The sequence below is a fragment of the Bos taurus genome, chromosome 25 (assembly GCF_002263795.3).
Source record: "Bos taurus isolate L1 Dominette 01449 registration number 42190680 breed Hereford chromosome 25, ARS-UCD2.0, whole genome shotgun sequence".
NCBI classification, from domain to species: Eukaryota; Metazoa; Chordata; class Mammalia; order Artiodactyla; family Bovidae; genus Bos; species Bos taurus.
This window is the reverse complement of record NC_037352.1, coordinates 33,468,172-33,486,316: the sequence shown is the minus strand read 5'-3', so window position 1 is coordinate 33,486,316 and position 18,145 is coordinate 33,468,172. Positions and strand designations below refer to the sequence as shown.

Here is an 18,145-nt window from a genome sequence, read left to right as displayed (position 1 = left end):
CCTCCAGAAAGTCTGCCTTAGGCCTCAAGATGCTGCTGCCTGTGGCTCCTCCAGAGACCATAGAGTGGCTTCTCTGGGCTAGGGAATTGTCTGTGTAGATCAGGGGGGTCTCAAGGTCAGCTGTCATTCATTTGCTCAGTTGTGTCCAATTCTGTGACCCCATGGACTGCAGCACACCAGGCTTCCCTGTCCTTCACCATCTCCCAGAGTTTGCTCAAATTCATATCCATTGACCTCAGGGTCAGGCACGAGCTCAGTTCCCCACTGTTCTCAATATTTTTGTGCCCCTGGAATGTCATCTGAGTTCTCCAAGCCTTAGTTTTCTCATCTCTGAAATGCCCTGCATGGTTTTGTAGTGAGATACGATAACTTGCGGAGAAGGCAATGGCACCCCTACTCCAGTACTCTTGCCTAGAAAATCCCATGGACGGAGGAGCCTGGTGGGCTGCAGTCCATGGGGTCCTAAGAGTCGGACAGGACTGAGCAACTTCACTTTCACTTTTCACTTTCATGCATTGGAGAAGGAAATGGCAACCCACTCCAGTGTTCTTGCCTGGAGAATTCCAGGGACGGGGTAGCCTGGTGGGCTGCCGTCTATGGGGTCGCACAGAGTCGGACACAACTGAAGCGACTTAGCAGCAGCAGCAGCAGCCGCCGCAGCAGCAGCACGATAACTTGTCATAATACTAAGGCACGTAGCCCACTCCCTGGCCCAACTCTTGCTGACCAGTGGGAAGAGAGACCTGGTTGGAAGGAGGATTCTCTGGCTGGGGGGTCGAGGCCGGGAAGGTATGGACTGGGCAGGACTGATCCCTCCAAAGGGTTATTGGGTCCTCAGGGATCCCCTGGCCTTTAGGTCCTCTTCTTCCTCTGCCTATGGAAAACAGAAATCTTACAACCAGGAGACAGGGGTTGCTCTGAAGTGAGGTAGGGGGAGCAGGAGGGAGGGATGGGTTGGGGTAGGGGGGAAGGAGTTTTCCTGTCCCTGCGATGGACCCCTCTGAGAAGTAGGGGACAGCTTGTGAAGAGCAGACAGCAGGGTGGGATGGTGGGGATGGCTGCAGTCTTGCATAAATACAGGCTCTTTAAAACTGCCAGGCAGAAGCTCGACTCAGGAGGACTAATTTAATGGAAAGTAATTAAAAACCGCTGGCTCAGTGGTAAAGAATCCACCTGCCAGGGCAGGAGATGCAGGAGGGACAGGTTACATCCCTGGGTGGGGAAGATTCCCTGGAGGAGGAAATGGCAACCTATTGCAGTATTCTTGCCTGGGGAATCCCATGGACAGAGGAGCCTGGCGGGCGACAGTCCATGGGGTCGAAAAACAATTAAAAACTCATTTTCACCCATCTTTCAGTCTCCTCCCCTTCACAGAACCCTTCCCCCGCATCTGAGCCCCTCTCTCTCACCAAGCCCATTCAGAGCATCTGCAACCCCTACTCAGCCCTGCCTGGCCTGCGTGCGCTCTCTCTTTCTCTCTGAACCCATCTCCACCCCAACCCCATCCCTCATCCTTCCATCCTGTCACGGGAAGTGCTGGCCTTGCCTGGACTATGGGACTGTAACCAGCAGCAAGGTCTTGCTCCTCCTCCTTGGAGATGCCACCCCACCCCCCGCCTTCTCCCTCCATACATGTGGGGCCCAGCCTGGGGGCAGCACTGGCTCAGCCAGTCCAGCCAGGCTGGGCAGCTGGGCCTCTTGTGCAACCAGGCCTGTCATTACCCTTTCCTGGGCCAACTGGGGAGGAGGGCCACCAGTGTGGGCTGTCAGGCCGCAGGCGGAAGGGCTACCCGCTCAACCGAGGGCCTGGCCTCCACTTCTGAGCCCAGAGCCCGTGGCTTTCTAGGGCCTGGGCTGGACCCTCCAGACCCTTGTCAGGGCAGCCAGAAGAATCTCAGTGGACTAAGTGGGCCTTGATACCCTGTTTTCACGGAGCCTCCCAGTCTCAGAGGGAGATGCTGTCGTCCTCCTTGCCTGGATGAGAAAATTGGCTGAGCGAGTTTGAATCTATTGCCCAGTATCACAGAATCGGTAGTGACAGAGTTGGGACTCAACTGAAGGATGGTTGGGGTCGTCTTAGATGAGAGCCATGAAGACACCACATTCTGCTCCAGATTTCGGAAGTACCAGCTGGGGACCCAGCCCTCCCAGCCAGCGCTGGGTCTTGCCTGCTGAAATCTCCATCGTTGCTAGAGCCATCAAGAGGTGGCCAGCGCACACTGGCCCGGGTTTGGATGTGAACACCCGTTTGCTGAAAGCATCTAGGAGATCCTGCTTCCGGGACAATCCAGGGAGATGGCTCACAAGTGACTCAGTGACACAATCTTTACACTCACAGGGAATTAGGACTCCCCTTTGCAGATTATTTACTGAAACTTAAACAAATTTTTAACTTAATGACATTGTCTGTGGTTAAAAAACAACAGGATCTTAACTTGTGTCCGTGGGCAGAGAAGTTAATGAACTCCTGCAAAAACAAGTCATTTAGAAACAACTTTCGGCTAGACTAATTTTTCAGCTGAGAGTGAAACTGCTTCTTTTTTTCTTCAAAAAAGCCATTTGGTTTTATACTGATCAAAACGTTATGTCTGGGGAAGAATAAACTTTTTTTTTTTTTTTTCTTGGCTGCACTGCACAGCATGTGGGATCTTAGTTCCCTCACCAGGGATGGAAACTGCACCCCTTGCATTTGAAGCGTGGAATCTTTAACCACTGGATCACTAGGGAAGTCACAAGAAGAATGATTTTAAGCTGACACTGACTTACTGGCTTTGGAGTTCCAGGTCCCATAAGATGAGTGAAGGGGCCGAGACCTGGGTCTGCTCAACCCTCAGAGATTCTTCTGGGTGCCTGGCAGGGGTCTGGTGGACCCGCACAGACCAGGGAGGGACAAAGAAAGTTCAGAAGGTAGCAGAGCACCTCAGGGTTGGATGAGACACTTTATCTGTCCCTTTCCCAGGGACACTCAGGGAGCTGGGCACGAGCACTGTGCGTGTGTGTGTGTGTGTGTGTGTGTGCTGTGATCAAAGACTTGGCTGAGCCCCTGGGGCCCTGGGGCCCCTGGTCTGAGAAGTCCTAGTGGAACCAGAGCTGAGGGGCTGTTGGTTTGGGACATAAACTTGGCTCTTTCCTCTTCAAGCTTTTCAGCTCACAAAGGATTTTCATATCCTCATCTTATTTCACATCTGGGAGAGGTGCTAACGCCTTCAGTTTTCAAAGAGAGGTGATGCTCAGATGTGGAGCTGGCTTCCCCCGAGGTTACAGGGCTGGTGAGAGGTTATGGGCAGGGATGGGTGAGATGATCTGGTTGGGAAAGAGGGTTATCATAGATTTAAAAAACCAGCATGTGGTGGCTCAGTGGTAAAGAACCCGTCTGCCAAGGCAGGAGACGTGGGTTTGATCCCTGGGTTAGGAAGATCCCCTTGAGAAAGAAATGGCCACCCACTCCAGTATTCTTGCCTGGAAAATCCCATGGACAGAGGAGCCTGGTGGGCTACAGTGCATGGGGTCACAAAAGAGTTGGACACAACTTAGCACTTAGAAAAGTGTAAGACACAATTCTATTGGCATAAAATTAGTGTCTGTTGGGAGAAAGAAAAAGATGTAAGTGCTAACCCTGCCCTCCCAGCCTCAAAAGCAAAAGTGATGAATGGCAGACACATTATTAAAGTGTCACAGTGAAAGGTTGTCTAAGCTGTTGGGAGGACCAGGCTTGGGGAGCCAGGAGTGGGTGTAGCAGAAGTGTTCTGGCTTCACTGGTGTTTTTCCTTTTCCTGGGAGGGGCCCAGCCAGTGTCTCCTGGCATGAATGAAGCATCAACAAATAGCTCTCCAGCTCCATTCATGTGCAGAGGGTTCATGGCTCCCCCAGGACCGGCTCCTAATTCTCTTTCATACCTGGGCACCTCCAGCTCTGCCTGAGCTCCCCCACAGAGCCCCCCTACCCACCCCGACACCTCCCCCCTTAGCTTGTCCTCTGGGGCTCTCCTGCAGCTGTCCACCTCTCTAGCTCTCAGCCCCTCCCCCATCTCTGATGTGCTTGGCTGAGCTGGGAAGGACAGCTTCTTAGTCATTTCTGTTGGGCCACACGTAGAAGGTTCTAGGGCCTGAGTGCTTCCCCACCCCTACTCCTGCTTCTCCAAGTGCCAGCTGACGGTGTCCCAGAACGAGAGCCGGAAGTTGGCAGGGGCTGTCGTGGGGTGAATGAAGGCCTGGCCATCTGGCCAATTCACTCCTGTAGGCAGAAACCTTACAGAAGGGCTGGGATGACCGGCCCGCCCCATGTTGGGCAAGCTCTCCCCCTCCCCAGCCCTCTCTAGGCCTCAGTTTACCCATCTGTGCAGAGGCAGTAAGAGTCTTTGCCCGGCTCACTGATGGGCAGGCTGTGATGAGGTCATCCCAGAGAAGCACTTATCCTGCATCTCAAAGGGTAGTTATCTCTGTTGCTCAGTCCACAGCCTGTGTGCGTGCCGTTCCTCAAAGCCTTGTAAGGAAAACGCCAGGAAGGCGTGGTCCTGGCAGAAACCATCCCTGTTTGTGTTGCTGTGTGTGCTTGGGAGTGAGGCCGGGGGAGGGGAACCGGAATAATGCCTCCTGCCTTACTGAGCACCCAGTATGTGTCAAACTGGGCACTGAGCTCTGAGGTTGAATATCCTCAGGAGCCCCCAGCATCGTCCAGCCCCAGGCTTGACGCCCTGGGGCGGAGGCTTTGTGTCTAATCTGACCCAGACACAGTTCTTTGAGCTTCCTGAAAGAGAGCTTGCGTGACTTGGGTGGAAGCCTTCTGTGAGCTATCTGAAGCGTGCTGATGGCCGGTGGAGCCCCCAGCCTTGTAGGGGAGACCGAAGTGTTTACAGTCAACCACAGTACAGGACTTCAGCTTCTCCATCAAGCTAGGTGATGCCCGCCAGCCCTGTGGTTCCACGGGCCATCAGCACACTTCAGATAGCTCACAGAAGGCTTCCACCCAAATCACGCAAGCTCTCTTTCAGGAAGCTCAAGGAACACTGTCTGGGTTGGATTATACACCCAGCTGCCCCAGGGCGTCAGGCATGGGGCTGGATGATGCTGGGGGCTCGGGGACTAATGGGAGCCCTGGCCCCTGGGATGAGCTGCCCAGCATGTGGAGCTCTGCAGCACGTGGATCACGTAGGGTGCCCTTGATCCAGTCAGGATGAGCCCGGCCACTCTCTCTCACCTCCATAATGGCTGCTTCTTTAGGTTCCCAAAGTCCTCGGCCCTGAATCAGGCCCTTCCTGGTCCTCTGCCTGCTTTCATCTTCATTCTGTCTCCAGAGACTCCCCCTTCTTTTTTTTTTTTTTAATTTATTTTTGTATGTGGACCATTTAAAAAGTCTTTGTTGAATTCATTACAATACTGCTTCTGTTTTATGTTTTGGTTTTTTGGCCCAGGAGGCACGTAGGGTCTTAGCTCCCTGACCAGGAATCGAACCAGCATCCCCTGCGTTGGGAAGCGAAGTCTTACCCACCGGACCACCGGAGAAGTCCCCCAGAAAGCCGCTCAGCCTGCATCCACTGCCTCTGTTCACAGCCCAGGGCTCCGCGGTGCCCGAGGCAGACATTTCTGGCTCTTTCACTCCGGCCCCTCCCCCATTCCCCCTGTCTCTGGTCAGACTGGATTCCTCTGAATCCGTCTGGCTCCCAGAACTGGCTGCATTTCCCCACCTTGGGCACCTTTGTCCTCGCTGTTCCCTCTCTCTGTTCTCCTTCCCCTAGTCTGGCTGCCTTGCCCAACTCCAGGGGGACCCCTCCATGGAGATTTCTGTCCTCAGAGTCCTCTGCTGCACAACCCAAGAATTCAGTGCCGCCTGGAGTTGAGCCAGGCAGCTCCTCCTCCCAATCAGGCCCCCTCCCTGGCAACCCCATCTCCAACTCCATCTGATTTAACCCTCCCCTTCGAAGTCTCGTGGGACTTTGCTCCCGCTCTGGCTTTATCGGAGGACCGCTCTGTGTATCTTCACTAAGTAAACACCTGTTTGTTGGGCTGAAGTCCCCACAGTCTGATCCATGGCTTTCTCTTGCTGACTTCCCCCACCACCTAGTTCTGGCCAAGCCAACTTAGCTCCAGCAGCAACTGGCTGAAACTTCTCAGCTTGGGGGTCCGGGAGTGGGGTGGAGCAGGCTTCCTTCTCTCTTTGGCCAAAAAGGTGTCTCCTCCAACACCCATCCTCCGCAGGGCTGGGAAGCCAGGTGATGGTGGGGAGAGAGGAGGAGGGCAGGTGAGGGACCCAGGAGTCCTGGCGCCCCCCAGCCCCTTGCTCCTTAAAACTGGACCTCACCAGGCCAATGTCCAGACCTCAGGTGAGGATGGTGGCTGGTGAGACTCTTAGCTATTAATAATTATCAGGCCAGTGATGAAGCTGATACAGACTCTGCCAACAGTAATCAAGGTGGGGCTGCTCTTTGGCATTTCCAGGACTCTATCCTCAGACCCTCTCCCTGAAGGTGGTCACACAATCCCCCACTCCCACCCCGTCCATCCATCGAAGCCTGGAATGAGGGAGCTCTGGGACGTGGGGATCCTTCTCTTCAGGTCCCCAACCCAGCTGGGCCTGACTCCTCCTCTGGCCCCTCAGGGATGTCCAGGTGCTTGGAGGCTGTGACTCAGTGTCTGTCTCCTGGGTGACCTCAACAGGGGCCTGGGGGCAGGGGGAAAGGGCAGTTTCCTCTGAGACTGGATCCTGACTCAGGGGCCCAGGGCTGGGACCTGAAAGTCCCTTTGTTGGCAGGCTCAGGAATCTAGAGGAACTGGTCAGGGGGGCGGCTCCAGGGACTGAAAGCCCTCCCTCGGCCTCCGCCCCTCCCGCGGAGCACCATATAACCGCACCAGTTTTGAGCCCGCGAGCTTGTGGCAGCTGTTGGCAGGAAGGGAACTGGTCGGGTCACATTCGCTGGGTTTGTGCCTCTCTCGGGAGAGACGCCTGAAGCGGCTCCAACTGGCTTTGCCCCCGGACTCCCTCCCGGTGTAAGGCCTTGCTGCGAAGTAGCCGTCCGCGGCTCTTGGACTCCTACAGCCTCCAGAGCCGGATCCTCAGCGCCTTTTCAGGTCCTAGACGCGTCTCGCCTCTTCGCCGACGCTGAGCCATGGCTTCCATGGGGCTGCAGGTGATGGGCATCGCGCTGGCCGTGCTGGGCTGGCTGGGCGCCATCCTGAGCTGCGCGCTGCCCATGTGGCGCGTGACGGCCTTCATCGGCAGCAACATCGTCACGTCGCAGACCATCTGGGAGGGCCTATGGATGAACTGCGTGGTGCAGAGCACCGGCCAGATGCAGTGCAAGGTGTACGACTCGCTGCTGGCGCTGCCGCAGGACCTGCAGGCGGCCCGTGCCCTCATCGTCATCTGTATCATCCTGGCCGTGTTTGGCGTGCTGTTGTCGGTGGTGGGCGGCAAGTGCACCAACTGTGTGGATGATGAGAGCTCCAAGGCCAAGATCATGATCGTGGCCGGCGTGGTGTTCCTGCTGGCCGGCCTGCTGGTGATGGTGCCCGTGTCCTGGACGGCTAACAACGTCATCCGCGACTTCTACAACCCCCTGGTGGCCTCGGGCCAGAAGCGGGAGATGGGGGCCTCGCTCTACGTGGGCTGGGCCGCCGCTGGCTTGCTGATCCTTGGGGGGGCCCTGCTCTGCTTCAACTGCCCGCCCCGCAACGACAAGCCCTACTCCGCTAAGTACTCCGCCGCCCGCTCCGCCCCAGCCAGCAACTACGTCTAAGGCACTACTGTTGACTCTTTTTAATTTTTTTTCCTTTCATCTTTGTTTCTCCCTGGACTGAGCTCACTGCAATCTGTGACCCTAGGCGGATGGCCCGGCCATGGGCAGCAGGGGACCGGGTTAGCAGCCCCCAGAGCCTCCTGGCTCTCTCGGACACTTTCTCAATGCCACCTCCAAAACCAGCAAGGAGGAATGGAAAGAGACTCCTGGGCCACCCTCCTCTGAATGGCTGTGGACACAGGGGGCTGGCTCCTGCTGGCCAGGACAGTTCAGCCTTGACTTTGCTTGGGCTCTGCCTCTGAGTGGGTGCTCAGTGGACCATGGGGCCCACGTTGACCACCGTCCCCCTTCTTCCATCCTTCCTGCTCCACTCTGCCAGCATTCTCTGGCTGGGCCAGTGAGCACTCAGGCTGGGTCTTGCCCACGGAAACCTGGGGTCATGAGAATGGCCGCCTTGCTCACCTGCCTGCCCTTGGAGCTTAGTTGCACAGAGTGGACGGACAGGTTTAGAGGGGAGGGGTGGAGGTGCTACAAACTGGTTTGGGTAGTGGTGGGGGAGGAGGCCACAGAGGTGGCCCAAGCTGCCTGCACCCCTCCAGCCCCCGACCGTGGCCCCCAGCCCCTTGATCCTGGCCACCTCTGGATCCTCCGCCCCTGCCAAGGTCATTGGCAGCCTGGAGAGGGCAGGAGGAATACTCTTTCTCTGGCCCTCATCCCAGGAAGTCCTGGGGCTTTCCCCTGCCTCCTACGTGGTTTCTGTTTTGTAATTTAAGCTATTTGTCACGGTAATTGCTATTATTTTCTACAATAAATGGGACCTGTGCACAGGAATTCTCTGTATTGATCTGATTTCAGTTGTGGACATGGGGTGGAGGGGCGGGGTTGGAGGCCTGGGCAGGGGGTTGGTAAGGGGCAGGACCCCCGTGGAGTGGCTGGGATGGGAAGACTTAACAAAACTGATATTGGGGAACTGTGAGGCATGGAAACTGGCCCTGACCTTTGTAGCCACCTTGCTCAAGCCCTCTGTTTGTCAGTGTAAAGCCCAGGATCCTCGTGAAGTGCTGGGGACCCTAGAAGGGAGGACACAGGAGAACAGCCAGCCCTGGGGGATGGGCCACCTGCCCTCTCCCACTTTTGTTCAAGGTTTGTCTGGGCTGCCAGGCTGGTCAGCTCACCCTCCAGATCCTTTCTCCCAGCCTGTGCTCAGGCTGTCCCTGCCCTCAGCCTGGAATGTCTTTTTTCCCTCCTCCACCCTCTGAACCCTGTTAGTCCTGAAGGCCCGGCTCCCCGCCTCCTCCTCCATGAAGCCTTCCTGTGGCTCCTGTATGGAGGAGTTATCATCGGCCCTGGGCACATCCCCACCAGTGCTGGTGCTGACTAGTCACCCAGGCCCTTTCACCTGCCCGGCTCTGGGGCAGCCTCCAAGCTACGCCCTGAGATCCTTCACTCTGCATTCCAATCCCTCTAGAGATGAGGAAACCGAACCCAGGACACGTGAAAGTATTCGGCCAGATGTGTGAGCATGGGTTCCTGGTCTGCGGGTTAGAGGGAGGGGGCCTTCCACGTTGGGAGGAGTCACGGAGTCGCATCTGTGGCCCTGCATGCCAAGGCCCAGGGACAGCCAGGGATGGGGGCCCTCTTTGTCCTGTTTCTTCCCTCTGTCTCCCACTGAGACAGACATCACTCTGGCGGGGTGTGAGAAAAACCACAGCGCCAGAATTCTGATGCGCACTTTGGGTCTCATTTAATAGGCACAGCTCTCCTGGGGGCAGGGGTGACTCACTGGCTTCATTTTACAGGCAAAGCAGAGGGTGAGGCCACAGGAGGGTTAGAGGCCAGCTGGGGGCTAGGCACCGGGCCTCCCTCCCTCAGCCTGGGCTGCCGCCTGCTTCCGGTACAGGTAGATGATACCGGAGATGAAGCCGTCACTGTCGGAGGTGCCAGGCCTCACCTCGAGCTCGGAGGTGGCCAGTTCCCACTGGTCTACAGGCCGGGCCACCAGGCGTTCCCATGCCCCGGCCTGCTCCAGCCTGTCCAGGGTAGCCTCCAGCACCTCTTTGTATCGCAGGTTAGATGGGTTGGTCCTGGTGGTCAGACACACCAGCCCACCTGGGGAGGAGTGGGAGAGGAGCAGGTGAGTGGGGGGAGGGCGGGAGCCAGGGACAGGGAAGTTTGTCCCCTTCCCACTCGCATCCTCACAGGCAAAAGTCCTCCCAGCTTTGAACCCAGGCCGGCTGTTTTCCATCTCCAAGCCTCTGGGGCCCACTGCCCCCTCCCCCAGGCATACCTTCTGCTCCCCCAGCTTGATGGCCTCCTATGTACCTTTCAAGGCTCAAGGATCCTTTCCGCTGGGAATTCTTGGCTGAATCCCCTTGACAGAGGGGGCTACCTTCTCACTGCTCACCCAGTCTGTCTGCTGGAGGGTATGGTTGTGTCTGAACACTCATGGGCTTTGGACCTAGAGCAAGTCCCTTCACCTCTTGGCGCCTCAGTTTCCCAGCTTACAAAGCGAGGAAGGTTACCCTGTCTCACAGGAAGGCCAGCACATTCAATAAGCACTGGCTGAATGAATGAGTGACCTCGTCCCTCCAGGTCTTCTCTAGGCACCTACTGTATGCCCAGCACGGGCTCAGATATACTCAGGAGAGACAGGGGTCTGGAAGGCTTCCTGGAGGAGGAGGTAAGGAGAAGCAGGGTGCTACTGGTGGAGAGGGGGCTTTGTAGAGGAAAGGCTCTGAAGCAGAAGAGCCTGTGACCTGTGGGCAGGCAGATTGGCCAGCTAAGGGGTCTGGCAAGCCCAGGCTGGGCAAGGTGGCCTGGTCTCCTTACTGATACAGGTGATGGAAGTTTCCTGTCCCCCTGAGCCTGATCACTACCTCTCTCTCTGACCCCAACACGATGTCCTTGCATCTGTCAGCCTCTGTGGTTCCCTGAGGGTGAAGCCTGCCCGGACCTGCCCTGATTTAACCACAGCCCCTGCTGGGCCCTGCGGGCAGGAGTAGATGAGGTTTTGCTGGGATAGGGCACCTTCGGGCTTCCAGATCCTGTGCTTCAGCCGGGTCTTAACCACAGAATCCTCATACTTCATCACTCTCCTTTCTGCCTGGGACTTTGCTTAGACTGTGCGCCTGTGTGTCACCGCCCCCCCCCCCCCCCCCCCACCGCCCATGCCAGAAGTGGGAGATGCCTCTCTTCCCTGAATTCTAGGAGGACTGAATACCCACATTCCTGGGGCCTACCTCCAGCCTGGTGTTTTTCCCCTGGCCCCTTCCCAGGGTGTGTGGGGTGCGTGTGTACCTTCTCTCCAGTCCAGAGGCTCCCATGGGGTAAGGCACACAGTAGGAACACAGTAACCACAATCCCTAGCTGCACACCAGCCCCGTGTGTGGAGTTTATAGAAAAGTGCTTATATCTGTCGCTCCATTTCACAGATAAGAAAACTGAGGCCTCCAAAGTGAAAGAGACTCTTCTAATGGCTGGCTCTGAGTTAGTGGGGAAGCTGGAAGATGAGGGAACTGAACTGAGCCCCTACTATGTGCCAGGATTGAAATACAGGCCTTATAGACACTGAGTGAGCAAGTGAAAATCATTCAGTCGTGTCCAGCTTGTTGCGATTCCACGGACTATAGCCTGCCAGGCTCCTCTGTCCGTGGAATTCTCCAGGCAAGAATACTGGAGTAGGTAGTTAGTCATTCCCTTCTCCAGGGGATCTTCCTGATCCAGGGATCGAACCCAGGTCTCCCACATTGCAGGCAGATTCTTTACTGTCTGAGCCACCAGGGAAGCCCTGATAGACACTACTTCACCCAATTCTCACTGCAACGCTTGTGGGGAAGGGACTGTGGCATTCTGCTTATTGGTGAAGATGCAGAGGCCAAAAAGGAGTGGAGCTGTTTCTGGTTTCCCAAAGGCTGAGAGGCAAGATGACCACCTGGGTCTGTTGATGGTGGCAGCTGAGGCCGAGGCTGGGCTGGAAGCTGGTGGCTGAGATGCTAGGCTGTGTGACCCCAGGCACAACGCCACCGCACACCTCGCTTGGCCTGAGGGGTTCTGAGGCTTGTGTCTGTGCGTGTGGAGAAGGGAAGGTGTGCATGGGTGTGGTTGGATGGGCTGCTTCTCACCTGGCTTGGTAACTCGCAGGAGCTCAGGTATCGCACTGCAGGGCACCTGGCCATCACTGAGGGCACCCACCATCAGCACCGCGTCAAAGGTCCCTGTGTGGGCGTGCGGACATGATGTGGTGGTTTGGCTTCAGTGTGGCCTCAGACCACCCTGGAGGATGGTGTTCATGGTGGGCACTGGGGAGGGACAAGGCCTGCTGCTAGGGTCTGCAGGACCATGATCCCTTGGGCCATATGGCAGCTGTGGCTCAGTCCTGGACTGAGATAAGGTCATGGGATGGAGGTTTCAGAGGAAGCATCTCAATGCAAAATTGTCCCTCAATGAGAGATTGAGGGGCTCGGTGTGGGAGGGGACTTGGGGAGGGCTAGGCAAGGGGGATGGCGTCTTGGCAAAAGGAAGGGGCTCTGTCAGCTGTCAGGTGGGGCTAGGTCAGAGGGTGGGCCTTGGGCTGTCAAGCGGGGAGGGGTAGTACCTTCAGCGCTGGGTAGTGGCTCCTGGCCCAGGATGCAGAGGTTGAGGCACTGGTAGAGGCCGCGGGCCCGGGCCTGATCCAACATCCCTGGGCTTCCATCCACCCCATGCAGCTGGTGGAAGCCCCGAGCCTGCAGCTGGGGTGGGGGAACCCACTCACAGTTCATACCTGCCACCTCCCAGGTGGGTCCCCACACCTTGAGGAGGACAGTGGGCCCCACGGTGGATGTGGCCCCAGTGTCTGGAAACAGTGAGTCTGAGCAGGCAAGTGGGGATCTGGGGCTGGGGTAGTAGGAATTTTCAGCAAGTAGGGGCTGATGGGAGGGAAGGGGGTCTGGAGTGGCCTCACCTCTGCAGCCACAAGGCCAGTACCACAGGCCGCGTCCAGGATCGGGGCAGCGTGGTGTGGACCCGGAAGGGCTTGCATGAGGCAGTCAACTGCGAGACGGGGAGCACGGTACTGCAGGGCAGCCACATCCTGGGGACAGAATGCTGAGCCAACCACCACCCCATGCTCCAGCATTTAGGGGCCCTTCTTGTGGGGTAGAGTCAACCAAGCCAAGCTGTATGTGTGTGCTGGGGGCCCAGGATCTGGTGGAACTACAGTGAGGGGAGACGCAGATGTGAGGTGCTTTTCTCTCCCAGTGGGCCCTTTCTGTGGGCCTTGGCATCGCTGTCTGCTTAATTCATTGTGATCGCTCACAGCACCTCGTCCAGGTAGCTCCTCTGCCTGGACTCCTGTACCCGGGTGAGGAGGTCTTGGCTCCTGGTCTCTAGGGGCTGCCAATCTGGAAGAGGATCAGAGGGCAGGGCCACCGTGGTTGGGCTGAAGAGGAGTTGGATGGAGAGCAGACAGGGCTGGAGGTTGCACCCAGATCTTACTTCACTCTCACATTCATCTCCCTGGGATGATTCTAGGCTTACTATACCGGCTTTACAGACAGGAAAACTGAGGCCAGGTGAGCGGAGGAGAGCAGAGGTGAGGACATGGCCGATTTACCTGGTCATAGTTCGGAGCCCATTGGTCATAGAAGTGAAGCTTGTGGGCCAGGTCAGTGATGCCATGCGAAGCCCCAACCAGCGCACGCACCTCGGGCAGGCTCCTGCCCTCCGCCATCCTGCTGTGGGGACATGGCCCACCTAAAGCTCTAACCCCCTCCCACTCTCGTGCGGAGCAGAGGAGGCTGTCAGGACGCCTCTGCCCGGGGAACAATGCAATCTCATTTCACAGGAAGGAACACTAAGCACAGAGAGGGCGAGGCTGGACACCTGGGGGCTCAGGGCTGCGGAAGGGGTGTTTCCCGCGGTGGGGGCAGGGGGAGGACCTGCCCTCGTCTCCCAATCGGCCTTGGTGAGAGGGATTCCAGGGTAGAAGGGCCCTTAAGACGTAGGTGGTCAGAACTCACCGCCAATCTGACCCGCCAGGGAGGTGGGTGGGCTCCGGAACGCTGGGCGGGGCCTGTACTGCGAGCCTGGCCCCGCCCCCATCACCCTCAATGATTGGTTTTCCGCTGAGAGAAAATGCCCAATCAGAGCAAAGCGCTGGCAACCCGTCCCTCCACCACCAGCCAATGAGTTCAAAGTTCTTGGGAACGCCTTCAGCCTGGAAAGATTCCAGAATCTTCAGAGACGCTTTGAAAGGTATCCTGGTGGAGGTATATTTCTTTTTCCTCCCGGCTCCTGACGTCCTTTATGCTTCCCCAAAGCCTCAGCTTTTAGGCAGTAGGAGCCTTAGAATTCCGGCGGGACAAAGAGGGACGTAGGATCAGCCTTCAGTTTTAGAATAGTCACCAAGATCCATGCGAGGCTGTCCAGTAGAACGGATGATGGCTTTGTTTTATAATACACGCTGTTCAAATGGCTGTTGAGCACTTGAAGTGCGTCTAGTGCTGCTGAAACCAAACAACTCAGATTGGGACTCGAACCCAGTTGTGCTTCAGATGGGAACATGAACCCACAATCTCTGGCTATGGAGCAGGCTCCAAGCACCAGAGAAGAGTGGGTCTGTAGATGGAGGAATCTGGGCCCTAGATTGTGTGGGGCAGTGTCCTCTCTACCAACCTGCATTGCATTGTAACATGAACAACAAAAAAAACTTTCATATTGTTAAGCCACTGAGATTTTAGAATTTGTCTACTACAGTAACTATTGTGTATGTGTTATATATGAAAGAAATGGCAACCCACTCCAGTATTCTTGCCTGGGAAATCCCCATGGACAGAGAAGCCTGGCAACTACAGTCCAAGGGGTCACAGGAGTTGGACACGACATAGTGACTAAACAACAACAGTAATATCACATGCTCTTTTTCGTATTCTTTTTCATGATAGTTCACCAAAGGATATTGAATATAGTTTCCCTGTGCTATACAGTAAGACCTTGTTGTTTATCCATTCTATAGATAATAGATTGTAGCTGCAAATCCCAACCTCTCCCTTGGCAACCACCGGTCGGTTCTGTATGTCTGTTTCTGTTTTGTAGATAAGTTCATCGATGTCATATTTTAGATTCCACATACAAGTGATATCCTATGGTATTTGCCTTTCCCTGATGAAACAGGGGGGAAAGGGCCAGGGCACAACTTTTAAAAGGATGACATAGCCGTCGAGGGTATGACAAACTGGTTAGAACCCACTAGGTCCAAGATGGCAGAAGATTCAACTTCCAGCAGACCCTGAGCCTCGTTACAAGCTCATTGTAATTCACTGTTGTTGTTCAGTCGTGTCTGACTCTTTGTGACCCCATGGACTGCAGCACATCAGGCTTTCCTATCCTTCACCATCTCCCGGAGTTTGCTCAAACTCATGTCGATTGAGTCGGTGATGCCATGCAACCATCTCATTCTCAAACCCAGTTGTGCCTCACAGGGGACATGAACCCAGCTGTGCTTCAGATGGGACATGAACCCACAATGAACTGTGTAATTCATTATGTATGTGTGAAGTAGCTCAGTCGTGTCCGACTCTTTGTGACCCTGTGGATTGTAGCCTACCAGGCTCCTCCCTCCATGGGATTCTCCAGGCAAGAATACTGGAGTGGGTTGCCATTTCCTTCTCCAGGGGATCTTCCCAACCCAGGAATGGAACCTGGGTCTCCTGCATTGTAGGCAGATGCTTTAACCTCTGAGCGACTATCATAGACTATATGACACACCCATCGGTGAGATGACAGGTCTGACTGAGGCTGACCATAAAAGGCCAAAAATGGACAGTGGCCCGATTCCTGGAAATCTCCTCCCCTTATCCAAAATAGTTGGAATAATCTTCCCACTCATTAGCCTATGAAGTTACCTAGCCCATAAAAACTAATCACCCCATGTATCAGGGCCTCTTGCCTTCTGAAATGGCCAACACTCTCTGGAGTGTGTTTCTGTCTAAATTTGTTAATTTTTTTCGGGAATAGTGCTTAGTTGTCTTTAACTTGATTGGAAACAGTTTTGTTAGACTGTGACAGCTGCTGTATCTGTGCATTAAAAAAACATCAAAGCTGGTGAATTTTTGTGTAGCCATTTTAATATTGAAGATGGAAGAAAAAAGCCATATTTTCTTCATAAAATGCTATATTATTTCAAGAAAGGTAAAAATACAATTGAAATGCAAAAAAAAAAAAAAGATTTATGCAGTGTATGGAGAAGATGTGACCGATCAAACGTGTCAAAAGTGATTGTGAAGTTTCATGTTAGAGACTTTTTTGTTGGGTGATGCTCCACAGTCAGGTAGACGGGTTTAAGTTAATAGCAATCAATTGAGACCTTGAGAACAATCAACATTATACCATGCGGGAGATAGCCAACATACTCAAAATATCCAAATTAAGCTTTGAAAATCATTTGTACCAGCTTGGTTATGTTAATCACTTTGATGTTTGGGTTTCACATAACTTATTTGAAAAATATTTTCTTGACCATATTTCCACATGTGATTCTCTACTGAAATGTAATGAAAACCTTCTGTTTTTAAAGCAAATTATGATGGGCAATGAAAAGTGAATACTGTATAATAATGTGGATGGAAGAGATTGTGGGGCAAGTGAAATGAATCACCACCAACCATACCAAAGCCAGGTCTTCATTCAAAGAAGGGGATGTTGTATATATGTTGGGATTGGAAGGGAGTTCCTTCTGGAAAAATCAAGTGATTACTTTCAACAAGTACTGCTCTCAGACCAATTGAAAGCAGTGAAAAACATCCAGAATTAGTCAATAGAAAACACATAATCTTCCAATAGGATAAGGCAAGACCACATGTTTCTTTGATGATCAGGCAAAGACTGTTACATTTTGGCTAGTAAGTTCTGACTCATCTGCTGTATTTGCCAAACATTGCACCTTTGGATGTCCATTTATTTTAGTCTTTACAAATTATCTGAAAAAATTTTTTAAGTCTTTATTGAATTTTTTACAATATTGTTTCTGTTTTATATTGTTTTGTTTTTTTTTGGTCATGAGACATGTAGGATCTTGGCTCCTCAGCTAGGGATCGAACCCGAAGCCCCTACACTGGAAGGCAAAGTCTTAACCACTGGACCACCAGGGAAGTCCCTACAAAATTCTGTTAATGGAGAAATTTTCAATTCCCTGGAAAACTGTAAGAGGCACCTGGAACAGTTTTTTTTTTTTTTTGCTCAAAAAGATAAAAAAATTTTGGGAAGATGAAATGATGAAGTTGCCTGAAAAATGGCAGAAGGTAGTGGAACAAAATGGTGACTATATTGTTCAATAAAGCTCTTGGTGAAAACAAAAAATATGTCATTTATTTTTATTTAAAAAATAGAAGGTACTTTTTGGTCAGCTCAATAAATTCACTTCTTACCTATCACTTTGTTTCTCCCTGAATTCTTTCTGCAATTTGACATAAAGAACCTGAGCTTTTTTTTTTTTTCTTTTTTTTTCTAGTTATCAAAATATTGGCTGTATTCCCTGTGTTGTACAATATATCCTGTAGCTTATTTAATCATAGTAGTCCTAACCCTTTCCACTCCCCACTGCTTTTCTATATCTGTGAGTCTGCTTTTTGTTTTAGTAACTAGTTTGTTTATATTTTTTAGATTTCACATACAAGTGATATCATATAGTATCATCCTGGTATCATACAGTATTTGTCTTTCTCTGACATTTCATTTAGCCTAATACCCTTCATGTGCATCCATGTTGTTGAAAATATATATTATGTATATATATATATAATATATATATACACACATACACATATACACCATAAAGAACCTGAGCTTTATTAGGTCCTGAGACCAGGAGCGTGAACTCAACTAAGAGACAATGGTTTCTGGCTGAGTTTGAGTCCTGGGATGTGGGTTTAAACCTGAATCTGAGGTGCATGGTTTTATTAAGACTCAGAAAGAAGCTTTGGGACTGCGCTGGTGGTGCAGTGGTTAAGACATCATGCTTCCACAGCAGGAACACAGATTTGATCTCTGGTTAGGAAACTAAGATCTCACATGCCTCTTGGTGTGGCAAAAAAAGAAACTTTGACCTTCCCCCTAACTGCCTAAAATATTTAGATAGAGCTATGGCCGTAGATATCTGCAAAGAATGTGAGCTAGGTGTGGTGGGGGGAAATTCCAGGAAGTGCCTGGAGATCAGAGTCCTCTCTCTGCCCCATTATCTCTGCTTGGCCCAGCAAAGCATTTGTTTACCAAACGTGTACTTTTCTGTCGATACCAATGGCCTTCTTCCTTTTTTCTTAACATGTTTGTTTATTTGGCTGTGTTGGGTCTTTGTAGCACTTGGGATCTTTACGTAGCACACTCTTTTTGTAGATCTTTCTGTCGTGGTACACAGGCTGCCCAGCTGTCGCTCATAGG

General features: G+C 53.1%; 2 protein-coding genes across 3 annotated transcripts; one reads left to right on the top strand and one right to left on the bottom strand.

Annotated features, from left to right (window-relative positions):
• Nucleotides 1–7,015: 7,015 nt before the first annotated feature.
• CLDN4 (claudin 4) lies at nt 7,016–8,563 on the top strand. Its single transcript, NM_001014391.2, is given in 1 exon segment — nt 7,016–8,563. A coding segment is annotated over 1 exon segment (630 nt). The 5' UTR covers nt 7,016–7,102; the 3' UTR covers nt 7,733–8,563.
• Nucleotides 8,564–9,451: 888 nt separating this feature from the next.
• On the bottom strand, nt 9,452–13,791 carry METTL27 (methyltransferase like 27). 2 transcript variants are annotated; one of them, XM_003587837.6, is made up of 6 exons: nt 13,732–13,791; nt 13,326–13,446; nt 12,675–12,803; nt 12,327–12,462; nt 11,854–11,946; nt 9,452–9,841 (listed from the first exon to the last, which is right to left on the bottom strand). In XM_003587837.6, exons 2-6 carry the CDS (start codon nt 13,440–13,442, stop codon nt 9,579–9,581), a joined length of 738 nt encoding a protein of 245 aa, XP_003587885.2. In that variant the 5' UTR covers nt 13,443–13,446; nt 13,732–13,791; the 3' UTR covers nt 9,452–9,578. The 2 variants fall into 2 exon arrangements, with proteins under 2 accessions (XP_003587885.2, XP_015315991.1); XM_015460505.3 differs by having other exon boundaries at nt 13,326–13,443.
• Nucleotides 13,792–18,145: the final 4,354 nt, after the last annotated feature.

Bases quoted from the DNA above. Each gene is read 5' to 3' on its own strand.
- METTL27 (XM_003587837.6), bottom strand. From the start codon at position 13,442: ATGGCGGAGGGCAGGAGCCTGCCCGAGGTGCGTGCGCTGGTTGGGGCT. The intron at 12,804-13,325 runs GTAAATCGGCCA...TTCTGTCCCCAG, and splicing joins GGGCTCCGAACTATGACCAG to GATGTGGCTGCCCTGCAGTA. The intron at 9,842-11,853 runs GTGAGAAGCAGC...ACTCCTCCCCAG, and splicing joins CCTGCGAGTTACCAAGCCAG to GTGGGCTGGTGTGTCTGACC.